This window comes from Microcaecilia unicolor, chromosome 13 (genome assembly GCF_901765095.1).
Source record: "Microcaecilia unicolor chromosome 13, aMicUni1.1, whole genome shotgun sequence".
NCBI classification, from domain to species: domain Eukaryota; kingdom Metazoa; phylum Chordata; class Amphibia; order Gymnophiona; family Siphonopidae; genus Microcaecilia; species Microcaecilia unicolor.
This window is the reverse complement of record NC_044043.1, coordinates 48,756,662-48,772,115: the sequence shown is the minus strand read 5'-3', so window position 1 is coordinate 48,772,115 and position 15,454 is coordinate 48,756,662. Positions and strand designations below refer to the sequence as shown.

Genomic DNA, 15,454 nt, shown 5'->3' with positions numbered 1-15,454 from the left:
CTGCAAAAAAAAAAAAAAAAACTTCCAAGGAAGGTCTAGCTTCTTGTCCTGTCTATAATCCATTTTGTTGAAGGGACTTTTTGGAAGTCCAAAGGGTCTTTTATATGAATTAAGCTAAAACCTTTGAGTGCAATCAAAACCCAATACATTAGAATTCACCTCCTGCCTAGAGGGAAATTGTGTGCTAGGAAAAGTGAAATTGGCCAAAGTAATTTGGGCATTTTAGCTTTAGTTTGTATCTTTCCATGTAGATGTGCTCGTGTGCCATCAAGGTGGAATCAACACCTCTATTTCTCAGTGTGCTTAAAGCAACAATTCAACAGTCAAAATGCCAGAGAGAAGCAGTTTTGCTGTGTTTGCATAGTGTTTCTTGTTTTGTTTATAAAATTTAATAAGTACTTTATTTAAATATCAGATGCCCCCCTTTGATGGATATCACGCTGCATATGCTCAACGGGTATCTTCTTGCGTCAAAAGCCTTCCTGAATTCTCACCTGAAGGAAACAGCAGACCAAGATATTAGATCATCACAGACTAATTCCCTGGGTACAACAGGACAGACTGAAGTTCCTGAAGTGACAAGAGAAGAACTAAAAAATGCACTACTTGCTGCCCAGGTAATATTTAGACTAAAACTGGGAAAGATTTTTTTTTTAGGAAAATGCTTAATTGCCTCTTACTCCTATGAGTTTTCAGTAGACATCAGGAAAGCAGTGAAAAATGGATTCCTCCTCTAGATGTGTAATAATAGTATTATGCAACTTCCCTAAACAAAATATTTTATAGCCAGATTGAAAGATTGTTTGGGGACAAGCAGGATACATGTCCTTACAAAGTGAGTGATATCGCTGACTGAGCCTGTGTGGAAAGCTACTCCACATTACTTGTAGTAAAATCTTTTGAGCCACCTCACTATGCATGTACAGTGGTGGAAATAAGTATTTGATCCCTTGCTGATTTTGTAAGTTTGCCCACTGACAAAGACATGAGCAGCCCATAATTGAAGGGTAGGTTATTGGTAACAGTGAGAGATAGCACATCACAAATTAAATCCGGAAAATCACATTGTGGAAAGTATATGAATTTATTTGCATTCTGCAGAGGGAAATAAGTATTTAATCCCTCTGGCAAACAAGACCTAATACTTGGTGGCAAAACCCTTGTTGGCAAGCACAGCGGTCAGACGTCTTCTGTAGTTGATGATGAGGTTTGCACACATGTCAGGAGGAATTTTGGTCCACTCCTCTTTGCAGATCATCTCTAAATCATTAAGAGTTCTGGGCTGTCGCTTGGCAACTCGCAGCTTCAGCTCCCTCCATAAGTTTTCAATGGGATTAAGGTCTGGTGACTGGCTAGGCCACTCCATGACCCTAATGTGCTTCTTCCTGAGCCACTCCTTTGTTGCCTTGGCTGTATGTTTTGGGTCATTGTCGTGCTGGAAGACCCAGCCACGACCCATTTTTAAGGCCCTGGCGGAGGGAAGGAGGTTGTCACTCAGAATTGTACGGTACATGGCCCCATCCATTCTCCCATTGATGCGGTGAAGTAGTCCTGTGCCCTTAGCAGAGAAACACCCCCAAAACATAACATTTCCACCTCCATGCTTGACAGTGGGGACGGTGTTCTTTGGGTCATAGGCAGCATTTCTCTTCCTCCAAACACGGCGAGTTGAGTTCATGCCAAAGAGCTCAATTTTTGTCTCATCTGACCACAGCACCTTCTCCCAATCACTCTCGGCATCATCCAGGTGTTCACTGGCAAACTTCAGACGGGCCGTCACATGTGCCTTCCGGAGCAGGGGGACCTTGCGGGCACTGCAGGATTGCAATCCGTTATGTCGTAATGTGTTACCAATGGTTTTCGTGGTGACAGTGGTCCCAGCTGCCTTGAGATCATTGACAAGTTCCCCCCTTGTAGTTGTAGGCTGATTTCTAACCTTCCTCATGATCAAGGATACCCCACGAGGTGAGATTTTGCGTGGAGCCCCAGATCTTTGTCGATTGACAGTCATTTTGTACTTCTTCCATTTTCTTACTATGGCACCAACAGTTGTCTCCTTCTCGCCCAGCGTCTTACTGATGATTTTGTAGCCCATTCCAGCCTTGTGCAGGTGTATGATCTTGTCCCTGACATCCTTAGACAGCTCCTTGCTCTTGGCCATTTTGTAGAGGTTAGAGTCTGACTGATTCACTGAGTCTGTGGACAGGTGTCTTTCATACAGGTGACCATTGCCGACAGCTGTCTGTCATGCAGGTAACGAGTTGATTTGGAGCATCTACCTGGTCTGTAGGGGCCAGATCTCTTACTGGTTGGTGGGGGATCAAATACTTATTTCCCTCTGCAGAATGCAAATAAATTCATATACTTTCCACAATGTGATTTTCCGGATTTAATTTGTGATGTGCTATCTCTCACTGTTACCAATAACCTACCCTTCAATTATGGGCTGCTCATGTCTTTGTCAGTGGGCAAACTTACAAAATCAGCAAGGGATCAAATACTTATTTCCACCACTGTATGCCACTGTCACACGAGACTATATCTCTGTCATCTTCTTTCCGCAGAGCTGCTTGGTCACACAACACCAAAACTCATAGTCATTGTTTTGTTTTTTGAGTGTTAAAGTTCTTTTTTTTTTTCACGTTCAAGGGGGGTGGGGGTTGCTGGAGGGCAAGAGAGAATTAATGGGGTATCAAGATTGGGCTAATTAACATTGTAAAAACGGTGACAGTTGCTGCTTTCTATGTGAGAAGTCCTATTGTTATACAAGTTTTTATTATTATTATTACTACAGTCTTATAACCCACACAATACCAAAAGTTCACAGCGGATAACAGACAAAAGCTGAACATCAGGAGTTATAATATTTTAAGCTAAATTATACAATAATTTTCAAAATATACAAGATTACCATAAGTTAGTAAATGTTCTTAAAAAGAAATGTTAAGGGCAGGAGCTGTGTTTCTGGAACCGAGTAATTGGGCTCTCTCCTGAGGGACATGTTTACTCTGTGTAGGACATTGTTCCATCTCTCTCTCACTCTCTATATATAGAGGAACATCTCACTGATGGTTTTCATTTTGTATTTTCAAACAGCGGAGATAATTTTTGCCTCTCTTCCAGGACGTATTAGTTGTACACGTTTGTTTACGGTATTTTCCATTCTCTGAAACCATTTGTTTATTTTCTTGATTATATACCTTTTAGGTTGTTAAAACACATTCTGATTGTGAAAAATTGCAGGAAAACCTTAGGAAACTGGAAGACTAGGCATCCAAATTCCAGATGAAATTTAATGTGAACAAATGCAAAGTGATGTATATTTGGAAGAATAATCCAAATCGTAGTTACCGGATGCTAGGGTCCAACTTGGGAGTCGGCACCTACAAAAAAAGATCTAGAAGTCTTTGTAGACAATATGCTGAAATCTTCTGCCCAGTTTGTGGTGGCAGCCAAAAAATGCACACATGATGCTAGGAATTATTAGGAAAGGAATGGTAAATAAGAATACTATAATGCCTCTATATCGCTCCATGGTGCGACCTCACCTTGAGTATTATGTTCAGTTCTGGTCGCCATAACTCACAAAAGATATAGTGGAATTAGAGAAGGTTCAAAGAAGAGCAACCAAAATGATACATTGGATGAAATCCTCTCATATGAGGAAAGGCTAAAGAGGTATGGCTCTTCAGCTTGGAAAAGAGATGTCTATGGGGAGACATGATTGAGGTGGTGTAGAACTAGTAGAAGTGAATCCATTTTAACTCTTTCAAAAGTTACAAAGACTAGGGGACACTCAATGAAGTTATATAGTAATACTTTTAAAACGGATAGGAGGCAATACTTTTTCACTCAACAAATAATTAAGCTCTGGAACTTGTTGCTGGAGGATGTAGAGTGACATCAGTTGGCATATCTGGGTTTAAAAAAGGTTTGGACTAGTTCCTGGATGAAAAGTCCACAGTCTGCTATTGAGACGATGGGGGAACACACTGCTTACCCTGGAATTGGTTGCATGGAATGTTGCTACTATTTGGGTTTCTGCTAGGTACTTGTGACCTGGATTGGCCACTGTTGGAAACAGGATACTGTGCTAGATGGACCATTGGTCTGAATTGTATTCAGTTTTGGAGGCCATATCTTGCTGAGGATATAAAAAGACTTGAAGCGGTTCAAAGAAAAGCGACAAAAATGGTATGGGGTTTGCATAGCAAGACATACGAGGAGAGACTTGCTGACCTGAACATGTATACCTTGGAGGAAAGGAGAAACAGGGGTGATATGACACAGACGTTCAAATATTTGAAAGGTATTAATCCACAAGCAAAACATTTTCCAGAAAGGGCAGTAGAGCTAGAGGACATGACTTAGAGGACATGACTTTAGGTTTAAAGGAGGCTGACTGAGGAATAATATAAGGAAATATTTTTTTCACTGAGAGGGTGAAAGATACTTGGAATGCCCTCTTGTGGAAGATGGTGGAGATGCAAACAGAAACAAAATTTAAAAATGCGCGGAAGAAACACAAGGGAATCCTGTTTAGAAGGAATGGATCCAAAGAAATTTAGCAGAGATTAGGTAGCAAAGCCAGTACTGGCAGACTTCTACAGTCTGTGCGCTGATCGTGGCTGAATAGACTTGGATGGGCTAGAGTGGAGCTTTTCAGGGGCTTCGACAACTTCAGAAATTTTAGAACAAGGTCAGTGCCAGGCAGACTTCTACGGTCTATGCTCTGAAAATGGCAAGGGCAAATCAAGATCAGTTATACATATGAAGTATCATATACCATATGTAATGAGTTTATTTTGTTGGGCATACTGGATGGACCATACAGGTCTTTATCTGCTGTCATCTACTATGTTACGATGGAGCTCATTTTCTAAGCACTTAGACTTACAAAGCTCCTTAGGTTACTATAGAACTTTGTAAGTCTAAGTGCATTGAAAATAAGCCTTTGTGTATATTATGAACGGAGGAGCAGAGTCATACCTCATTTGTTGGGAGACTCTCGGACTATGGAACTGGGTCATTTTCTCACAGGGTGAATCTCAGCCCTTTGTACCTGGTGGGCATGGTCAACTCCTGAGTGGTATACTTCAACCATATAGAAACAGAGAAAAGTGAAGGCAGATAAAGACCATATGGAGCGTTGTGCTTTCATTTGACTTTGAACAATAACAAGGAGAACCAACTGTGCTTGGACTGGATGAAATGTTGGAGAAAACGTGAGATTTGAAGTGTTTGTATGAAGGAGGTTATGAATAAACATTTTTGTAATACATTTGTAACAAATTAGTTTGATATTTGTGTATTGGAAGCTAAATTTAACCCTTGTATTGGTATTAAAAAAGATATAGTGGAATTAGAAAAGGTGCAGAGAAGGGCAACGAAAATGATAAAGGGGATGGGACGACTTCCCTATGAGGAAAGGTTAAAGCGGCTAGGGCTCTTCAGCTTGGAGAAAAGGCGGCTGAGGGGAGATATGATAGAGGTCTATAAAATAATGAGTGAAGTTGAACGGGTAGATGTGAAGCGTCTGTTTACGCTTTCCAAAAATACTAGGACTAGGGGGCATGCGATGAAGCTACAATGTAGTAAATTTAAAATGAATCAGAGAAGTTTTCTTCACTCAACATGTAATTAAACTCTGGAATTCGTTGCCAGAGAATGTGGTAAAGGCGGTTAGCTTAGTGGAGTTTAAAAAAATGTTTGGACGGCTTCCTAAAGGAAAAGTCCATAGACCATTATTAAATGGACTAGGGGAAAATCCACTATTTCTGGGATATGCAGTATAAAATGTCTTGTACTTTTATGGGATCTTGCCAGGTATTTGTGACTTGGATTGGCCACTGTTGGAAACAGGATGCTGGGCTTGATGGACCTTTGGTCTTTCCCAGTATGGCAATACTTATGTACTTATGAGAATTCATGCTAAGTTCTTTGCAAAGATAGTGTCAAAAGTTCCATCTTAATCAGTCTATCATCCTGCCAATATCTTTTCCAAGGCGTCATGTCCAAAAAGGTAAAAGTGCCCTGCACATATTGGATTGCAAGAGAACCTTGACCTTTTATTTAGAGTGGACTAAAGTCCTTAAAGTCCACACAACTTTTGTTTCTTTTGACCCTAATAGTATAGGTACTGTCATCAATAAACACACTCTACTGAATGTGACTTACCTTTAACTATGGAAAAGGTGTGAGCTAAATCCAAATGAATAATTTAGCCAGCGGACTACATTTCCTTCACTAATGGATGGACCATGCAGGTCTTTATCTGCTGTCATTTACTTTGTTACTTATGCCCAGGCAGGCTTGATCCTTGAGGGTCATGTTATAGGTCGTAATGTCCTATGGCGTTGTCCGTAATCCACTTGATCAGCTTCTATGGAGGAAGTTTGCAAAGCCACAGCATAGTCACATCCTACTAACCTTTAGAAAGAGACTTCCAATGTAACAGTAGGTTTGGCCAGACAGTTCTCCAGAATCTTTGGAGATTAGACTCCATCTCCCCAAACCCACTTTGTTTCTTTTACAGGCAGCCTTCCCTGTTGTAATGCTTTTTCCTCTTTTTCACTGTTTGAAAGCAACCTGTATCTAAGGAGTCCCATGTTGTAAGGACTTGCTATCCTGCTTGTCTTCAGAGAAAACCAAGTTACTTACCATAGCAGGTGTGTTTTGTGGATGGCAGGGTGCAAGTCCTCCCCACCCCCTTCCCCAAGGAGTTGTGTTTTACTCTTAGCTAATAACTAGACTTAAAGGTGGTCCCACTTAACAGTGGCAGGCTGGAAATGCATGCATGAGGTTGTTGAAAAGCTTATACAGTTACTATGCTGGAGTAGCTCCCCTCCAATAACGAGAGCTTTGTATTCTGCAGTCCACACACCACCTGTTACAGGTAAGTAGCTTGGTTTTACCTAGCTCATGTAGAGATTCATAGAACTGTTATCTGTATTTGGCTGTAGAATGATCAAGACAGCATGTGTGGGTTTTTTGTTTTGTCTTTGTCTGCATGGGTTGTTAACTTCACTCGCTTTTGAATAGCAAATACAATACATGTGAAATAGAACAAAGTAAACAGCTTTGTCACCAGCTGAGTGATTTGGTCAGAATAAATGAGAGTTAAACAAATCTGAAAAGTATATGGAAATTCTGGGGGGTTTTGCTGAATGGAACACTAACTATCTTTCCTACGGCTTGATTCCTTTATAGGATAGTGCTGCTATTCAGATTCTGCTAGAGATTTGCTTACCAACAGAGAAGGAGAAATCTCAGATTGTCATTTCTGAGGACTCCTTGAAGAATTTCCTAAGCCTTGCAGTTCCTCCAAGTAGGGGATTGGAAGATGGAGAGGAGAGCCTGCTGTGTGACCTCCGGGAGGTGCAGTGTCTCATTTGCTGCCTGCTACATCAGATGTTCATTGCTGATCCCAACATTGCCAAGCTGGTTCACTTCCAGGTCTGTTTTGCTCCTATTTCTGTTTGCATTTTGACTATATATGTTTAAAACATAAGGTAATGCTTTCTTATTTGTTTAAATTATCATAAAAAGGTTACTCTGTAAGCATTATAGAAAACTGTGTGTTCCTTATCCTGCGAGAACAATCCAGATGTGTAGGTTTGTGCCACCCTACCAGCAGATGGAGACAAAGGACTATAGCTTTCCAGTGATTATGTCACTGCAATATAAAATTGGTACAGACGAAGCACTTGTTAACTGTCTTCAGCAGATGGTGGAAGGACTCCATCCTTTGGACAAACAGGCTCCTAGGGTTCAGCCTTCAGTTGCCTGTGGTAGAGCAAACTCTGGTAGGTGTGCTTCTGGGACTTCTTCTAACTTTTTAGTTGAGCAGAGGTATTGAACAGGGCCAGTTCAGGAGAAGATCTGAAGATTTCTTGAGCTAGGGTTTGGAAGAAATGAATTTGCTGTTTGGGATACCACTGGGTGCCTGTTATCTGAATTGGCATTGATGGGATGCTGGACTTAATGGACTTTTTGGTCTGAGCCAGGATGGCACATCTTATGTACTTGTTGGCCTTTTGTATCAGTTAATTCCCTCTTCTCTTATTATTATTTTGTATTAAACCGTATTGTTATTGTCAACAGGGATATCCATGTGAACTTCTGGCACTTACGGTTGCAGGTATTCCATCCATGCACATCTGCCTAGATTTCATCCCGGAGCTCTTAGCTCAGCCTGAACTTGAAAAGCAGGTAATTAGAGTTACAAACAAATATATGTAGCAGTGTTTCTCAATCCGTGGTATGCATACCCTGGGGGATACGCATACTAAAAGCCTTGCTAGCCATGTATTTGCAGCACCAAAACAGAGGAAAACTCTCTCTGCATGGATGAAGAAAACCAAACACAGTGAAGGCGATGAATTCACACTATATAATTGATCAAGGTGTCAAATTCTTTATTAGTTGGAGAATGCAGACTCTACACGAATCTTGGTTCGGCCAAAGACCTTCATCAGTAGTCTTAGTGTGAACCAACTGTATGTCTTTCGCAGCTCTATGGTGCACGATACAAAAAAAAAAAACAGCTCGTATTGAGAACTGATTTTTTTTTTTTAAGCACATCAGTCGCCAACCTATTGGTCGCCAAAATTTAGAAAACCGTATAGAGAAATCACACATACACTGCGCAGTAAATTGGCCTTCTGCTTACTATTGCTGTTGCAGCCACCATGCAGACCCACAGGAGCAGAAGTAAGTCTGAACGAGGGGGAGGGACAGCAGAAAGGGAGACAGACAAGGCAACGCAGGATATGAGGATTGGGGAGAGATGGGCCAATGCTGAATGATGTTGGTATGGAGCAGAGAGAGATGGGCTGGTGGTGGGGTGGAAAGAGACAGAGGGCTGGTGCATTCCGATTTGGTTTTAGACAAATGTGCAACTTAGTTTTGTCCTAATTTTTGCCTTCCTGTTACTAATAGTCAGCAGTATTAACCTTAATACATATAACCTGAAAAATACGGATATTTTCGTTTTGGGCCATGTTTCAGTTTCAGCCAAAAATGGCCATGTGTTTTCGGTGGAAACCAAAAATGTTGTTTTGTCCCATTTTTCTGTCTCCCCTTCCCTTGAACAGGAGTTGCCCCCCACCCCCAGCTTATTTTACAATCTGTGATGGTATAGGAGTGTAGTTGGGGTAGCAGCGATACCCAGTTACTCCTCCCCATTCCAGTTCTGCTGTCAAAATGGCTGTTGTGTCTGGAGCATCACTACTAGATGTTCATGGATTGAAAGGTGGGGTGGGCTTTTTTTTTTTTTTGTGTGCGTGTTTTTTTTTCGTACTGTGATTGCAAGTAATGCAGTTATGATCTTGCATAATAGTTTGTGGTGAATATAGTGCTCCAAATAAATGCTTTGTACATAAAATTTTAGCAGGAATGTAAGTCTTTAAGGGGGGTCTTTTACTAAGACGTGCTAGTGTTTTTAGCGCATGCTAATGATTAGGATGCGCTGAACACTAGAGACACCCATATATTCGTATGGTCATCTCTAGCATTTAGTGCATCCTAATCATTAGCATGCACTAAAAACACTAGTGCACCTTAGAAAAAGACCCCCTAAATTTTGGAAGAATTCTCTGTAGAGTTATGACGTCAGCTGTCAGTCCGTGTGGTACAGTCAGCCACTGTAAAAGCACTGTGGTTTTTAGTTTGTTTCCATTAGCTATTTTTACTTGAGGTAAAATACGGTCTTTCAGTATTTAAATTGTTATAGTCTGGCTTGGACTCTGTAAGTTTAGCTGAGAGACGCAGACTGCAAGCTCTGACCATCCCCAGCAGCCCTCACTGGTCCACATTCATACAACCAAACTTGATTTTTCGATTTTGGCTTCAGCTGAAACTGAAAAGAGCAGGGCCTCTACAGCGGCATTTTGTATTAGCTGGAAGCATTATGGGAAGCTAGATTAAGACCATTATAAAGAGAACTTCACCTTTATAGTGACTGGATTTGTCAGTGGATGAAAAGACGACTTCATAGAAACTGCAACTTTGGCATCAAATATGAGATGCAAGGTTAAGGTGGCCCTCTAGGTTGATGACTGTTACAGGAATACCTAAAATACAGATACAAATAACTGAAAGTGACATCTTTCTAGAAATCCTGATGGATTGAAGTCTGAGCCAACCACATGGCATCAAGACAGGAGTTTAAAGATCAAGATCTGGGTGGGTAGGCAACATTTGAATGTCATCTATTGTATGATAGAAATCACTAAACCCAAACTTTGAATAGTATACCCATGTCTTATGTGGCTTCAGCTCTTGGAAAGTGCTCACATGGGGTCTGTGCAGCCCTGGGGATGTCAGAATAGTTGCTTGTCTCACTGTCAGATGCAGGAGAGGGTGTAGCTGTGTGTCGGGAGCATTTCTTGTATCGCGTGTCAGTCCAGGGGATTTTAGGGCACTGCTGCATTAGTGATGAGGGTAACACCAGTCCTGTGGTGGGTTGGAGAAGTATTGCTGGGCTTGGATTTAGAGCTGTCCTGCAGATCAGATAAAGATCTCTCAGTTTTATTCCCCATTGACAGCTATGGTGCTATGGCTTGCTGTACCTCTCAGTATCATTTCTGAATCTGCAGTGTTGTTGACCTAGCGTACTTTAGTGTTAGGTTTCATGGGTGTCTTGATTGAGCCTGACGATATGGCACCTTTTGTCAAAGCCCACAAGTACCTCAGAGGGGCCTGTTAGTATTGCAGTTTTGGAGGCATTGCTTGACTGTTTGCCCCCCCCCCCCTCCCAAATATGCCCTTGTCTCTTTTTAACGTGTGAGGAGACGAGAAGAACACATCTGGTTGGGCTGAGTAAGAGGTAGCTTTACCAGTATGGAAATCCCCCACAGCATACTTGTGAAAACCTTCAGGGTTTTCTGAGCTCTTGGAGAGCTAATGTCAGAGCCTGGATCCATTAGAACAATATTACCAGGAAATGTTCCTACATTCCTTTGCTTAACAGAGAACATGCATTATACCATGTAGGGACAATAATAAAGGAAGTATGCAAAATATGAGCACAAAAGGGGGGGGGGGGTTGAGGAAATTTCAGACAGAGATCTCCACAAGTGTTTAAACTTCCCTGACCTTTTCATGCCCTTTTTTTCACAAGGGGTAACATACTTTTAACTGCAGCGGTGGTGGGGGTGCAATTTTCCAGAATATCTGTGAAAAATCCTTTGAATATTGTTGCTAAATGTTTGAAAAATGGACATAACTGCTTGTTTTTCTTTCCCTCTCCTCCTCAGAAATTTGCCATCCAGCTTCTTTCTTATTTGTGTATTCAGTATGCATTACCAAAATCTCTCAGCGTGGCTCGCCTAGCCATCACTGTGATGGGAACATTGCTAACAGGTAAACTGTTACTGCACCACTGTCAGCAGACCAAGCATCTTTTCTGGCTAGGGAAGACTGGACTTACATATTTCTATTTCTTTTCCAGTATTAACCAAAGTGAAACGTTATACTTTCTTTATGCCAACATTGCCTTGTTTGGTGTCATTCTGCCAAGCCTTCCCTCCACTGTATGAGGATATCATGTCACTCCTTATACAGATAGGGCAGGTCTGTGCCTCTGATGTTGCCACTCAGACTAGAGACATTGATCCAAGCATTACACGTAAGTCTTTTATGCTTTCTTACTTTGGCTAGAGAGCAGAGGGCGTAGATGAAAGTTCCTATCAAGACTGCTTTTGGTGTAAACAGTCATTGTGCCTTTAGGGTGTAGGCTGAGAGGTGGAGAGAGAATACTTGGATGTGTATGACCTCTTGCTGTAAAGAAAAAAAAAACCAACCCAACTCTGCACTTAAGGGCTATAAGAGAACCAGAGATGCAGTTTGTGTACTTCAGTGACATAGGGGCTCATGACTTACAAAGTTCCATAAGTTACTTTTGCAACTTTATAAATCTGTTCTGCTTTGAAAATACACCTCATAGTCTTCTAGTTTGTAACAGTTAAGGTTACAAGTTCAGTGTTCTGTATGCATGTGCTGGAAAATAATTGTGCTTGAAGGATGGAACACTAATAATACTAGGCCCAACTCCCTGGTATATCTCTCTGATTATACAGCAGTAGTGCTGAGTACTATGATAAATGAGCCTCCATTTCTGAACCCCCCCCCCCCCTAGGATTTCCTACTTGGACTACAAAATTATATTGAATTCTGAAGATACCACCATCTGTTTCACTGCTTGAGCAGATTTGTGGAGTGAAGTAGCCAATATGGGTATATATTATTTATTGGGTCGTTCATCCAGATATAGTTTTGCTTTGAGCTAAAGGGTTTGTAAACCAAATAAGTTTGTATGTACAAAAGTATATGAGCAGAGGTTATCACTGAATGATGACCATTTTTGTATATAAAATGGTTAATGATGTACATTAAATTGGAACAAGAGCCGTATTCATAACATTAATGCTCTTTTGTTGAACTGGTGTTCGTCTCCTATATTTTTAGGTCTCCAGCAATTGAAAGAGAAGCCAATAGAATTGTCTGGAATACATAAGGACACAAAATCTTGTAAAGATGGCATGAAGGACCTTGAAAGCACGGATCCCGATGTGCAGTTGTGCCAATGCATTGAAAGCACCATAATTGAAATAATAAATATGAGTGTCACTGGTGTTTAGGGAAGAATGTTAAAAATGTCAAATGAAATTAACAATGGGAGCTGCAGAACTGGAGTTGTCACCAGCTCCAAAGAGCGCTGAGTGGATAAGATTCTTCATGAGCAAAACCCCAAATTTCCTTCAGGATGGGGGCAAGATGCTACAAATGACATAATTGGGATACCCTGAGCAGAGCGAGCATGGTATAGTCCTAATGCTACAAATGACATAATCGGGATACCCTGAGCAGAGCGAGCATGGTATAGTCCCATGGTAACAATTTTTGGTAAAGCAGATGCCTTTTTATGGTCAGATTTACAAATGTAAAATATGTAAATAACATTTTATTTTTGTGTGAGATGTACATTTTCACCTATTACAGTGTAATGGGTTTTTATCATTTTAGCACATCAGATTATTCTTTTTAAGAAGATTTTCATAGTGATTCATGTTTTGATAAACAGGCTTACATGAAATATTTTTCTCGTTTGTCTAATAAAAAATTTTAAAGTGTTAATATATCTTCATATGACTGATTGTTTTATACTTTAAAAAAAATATGATTGGAACATCCCTCCGTTAGGATAGTAATAATCTATCCCCTACCCAAACCTTGGAAAAGGCATCAAAGATGTACTGTTATGTAAATGAGATGGATATCTAAAGGGGATCTAATAAGTACATAAGTATTGCCATACTGGGACAGACAGAGTATGGATGAGATGAATTTGCATGCACTGTCTCAATCCTATGCAAATCTATCTCATGCCATATTCATGGTGGATATCCTAAAAGTCTGGCTACATGTATCCTGAGGACTGGCTTGAGAACCCCTGACTTAAACCAATCATAAGGCAACTTTAGAAACAGAGAGGAGACTCTGGACTAGCCTGGTAGGACTTGAGAAAAAGAAAATTGATAGGTAAGATCAAATTTCTCCTTCCTTAGTCACCAGACTAGTCCAGACAAATTGTATGTAACAAAGCAGTCCCAGGGGATTATAAAGCGTGTTCTCCCAGCACATATGCTCAAAAAAAGCAGCATCCTCTCTGGCAAGGACACCCAACCTAAAACCATTTTAGAAAAAGACCAAAAAAAAAAAAAAAAAAACCCAAAACACATAGCTAATTTAAAGATATGCCTGAACTCTGCCCATGAAGATTTCTGGCTCCTAGACAGGTGATGCAGCCTTTGAGTAAGGCAGAGACAAGCATCACCTTGACCCAGCATGCAGTAGTTGACTCAAATGCAGTTTTACATTCTTTGATCCTCCAAATAGTACAGTCTGTCCAGCTTCCAAAATTCATTGGCTACCTCCAAGCATTGCAATAGCTAAAGTCCTCAGTAAGAATGGCCTCCAAAACTAAACACAGTACTCGGTGGGAACTCACCAGTGACAGGTACAAGAGCATTAAACTTCTTTTTTTCTGCTGGTTATGCCTCTCTTTATATAGCCTTGACACATTGTTTTGTCACCTTGAGATCCCTCTGCCGGTCCATGCATATCAGCCTTTCACCCCCTATCACATGTAGCTCCTTTGAATTTTTATGTTCCAAGTGCATCACTTTGCATTTCTTCACATTAAATTTTAAAACTGTCTAACATTAAGACTGTTCTTCTAATTTTTGTATACCACTTCTCTTGTCTGTTCCCTCCAGGGTGGCCAGTCTTGCAAATCTTCATGTCATTTGCAAAACGGCACTTTTCCTTGTAACCATTTGGCAATGTCTTGGCTGTGGTACTAATCTCTGAGGCACTCCACTACTTATTTTTCTTTTCTCCAATTGAATTCCATTTACCACCACCTTCTGTCGTCTAACAGTCAACCAGTTTCTAATCCAGTTCACCCTTTTGGTTCCTAACTTGTTTATTTATGAGCCTCCTATGCGGAACCTTTGCTGAAATCCAAGTAGACTTCATCTAGCACATGTCTTCGATCCATCTCTCTAACCCCTCTCTCCCATCTCTAGAGGTTCTTTCTCCTTTATACTTGCACATGCTAGACACTATTCATCCCTTCTCACTCCCTCTTTCTTTCTTCACCTCTGTACCCCAGATGCTGTCTCCCTCAGAACCAACTCCATTCTTCCCTCTCTCCACTCTCTTAACAGTCCCTCTATCCATCCCTTAATTCTTCCTCTCTCCTACCACTTCCTTACTCATTCTCACCCCATCTCCCTTCTGGGGATACCCTCTCCCCCAATCCCATCCTCCAGACTTCATTCTGGACACACTTCCTCCATTCACATCTGCTCTCTTCTCTTCCTCCAAACATTTTTGTCACATACTCCACCCAAACACTGTTAACCTTTTTCCCCACCCCTTTTTTCAGAGGCTTTCCCACCCTTCTCATTGTCTTCCTCCAGAGACATTCTTCCCTTCTCTATCCATCTTCTTCCACCATGTATTTTTCACCCCTTACCCACTCAGATGTTTTTATCACTCCTCCCTCCTAGTGTTATTTCTGTGCAGTCCTGGTCCTGTTCTTATCTGTGCATTCTCAACAATTGCTGAGCTGACACCATGAGCTGTACTTGGTCTGCTGTCAGCTCCTGCTGTCACAGAGTCAAATCTCAAGGTTAGATTGCAAAGCCTCACAGCTCTTGTCTGAGATAAGCCCTGAAGCAGCACCAGCACCAGCACCACATGATGTGAGATCAAATGTGCCTCCTGCTGCTGCCTGTTCAGAATGAGCTGACAAAAAAGAGCAAAGAGCAGAAGAGGCCAGCACAGTGAGATTTTGGCTATCTTAGAACTGATTTTAAGATATGGGATTGGGGTAGCAAGCCAATTTTTGGGGTGGCCCTTGCCACCCTTTAGTAATTTCTATGGC

At 41.1% G+C, this 15,454-nt stretch overlaps 1 protein-coding gene across 4 annotated transcripts in view; it reads left to right on the top strand.

Annotated features, from left to right (window-relative positions):
- The window catches only part of INTS2 (integrator complex subunit 2), a 57,561-nt gene extending 44,472 nt beyond the window's left edge, over positions 1-13,089 (top strand). For all 4 annotated transcript variants that reach the window (XM_030222225.1, XM_030222226.1, XM_030222224.1 and 1 more), the window contains exons 20-25: positions 416-617; positions 7,210-7,455; positions 8,104-8,211; positions 11,259-11,364; positions 11,453-11,629; positions 12,469-13,089. In XM_030222225.1, the coding sequence (XP_030078085.1) occupies positions 416-617; positions 7,210-7,455; positions 8,104-8,211; positions 11,259-11,364; positions 11,453-11,629; positions 12,469-12,641 (1,012 nt within the window). In that variant the 3' untranslated portion in view covers positions 12,642-13,089. The remainder of the gene's footprint in view (positions 1-415; positions 618-7,209; positions 7,456-8,103; positions 8,212-11,258; positions 11,365-11,452; positions 11,630-12,468) is intronic.
- The last annotated feature ends 2,365 nt before the right edge of the window (positions 13,090-15,454 follow it).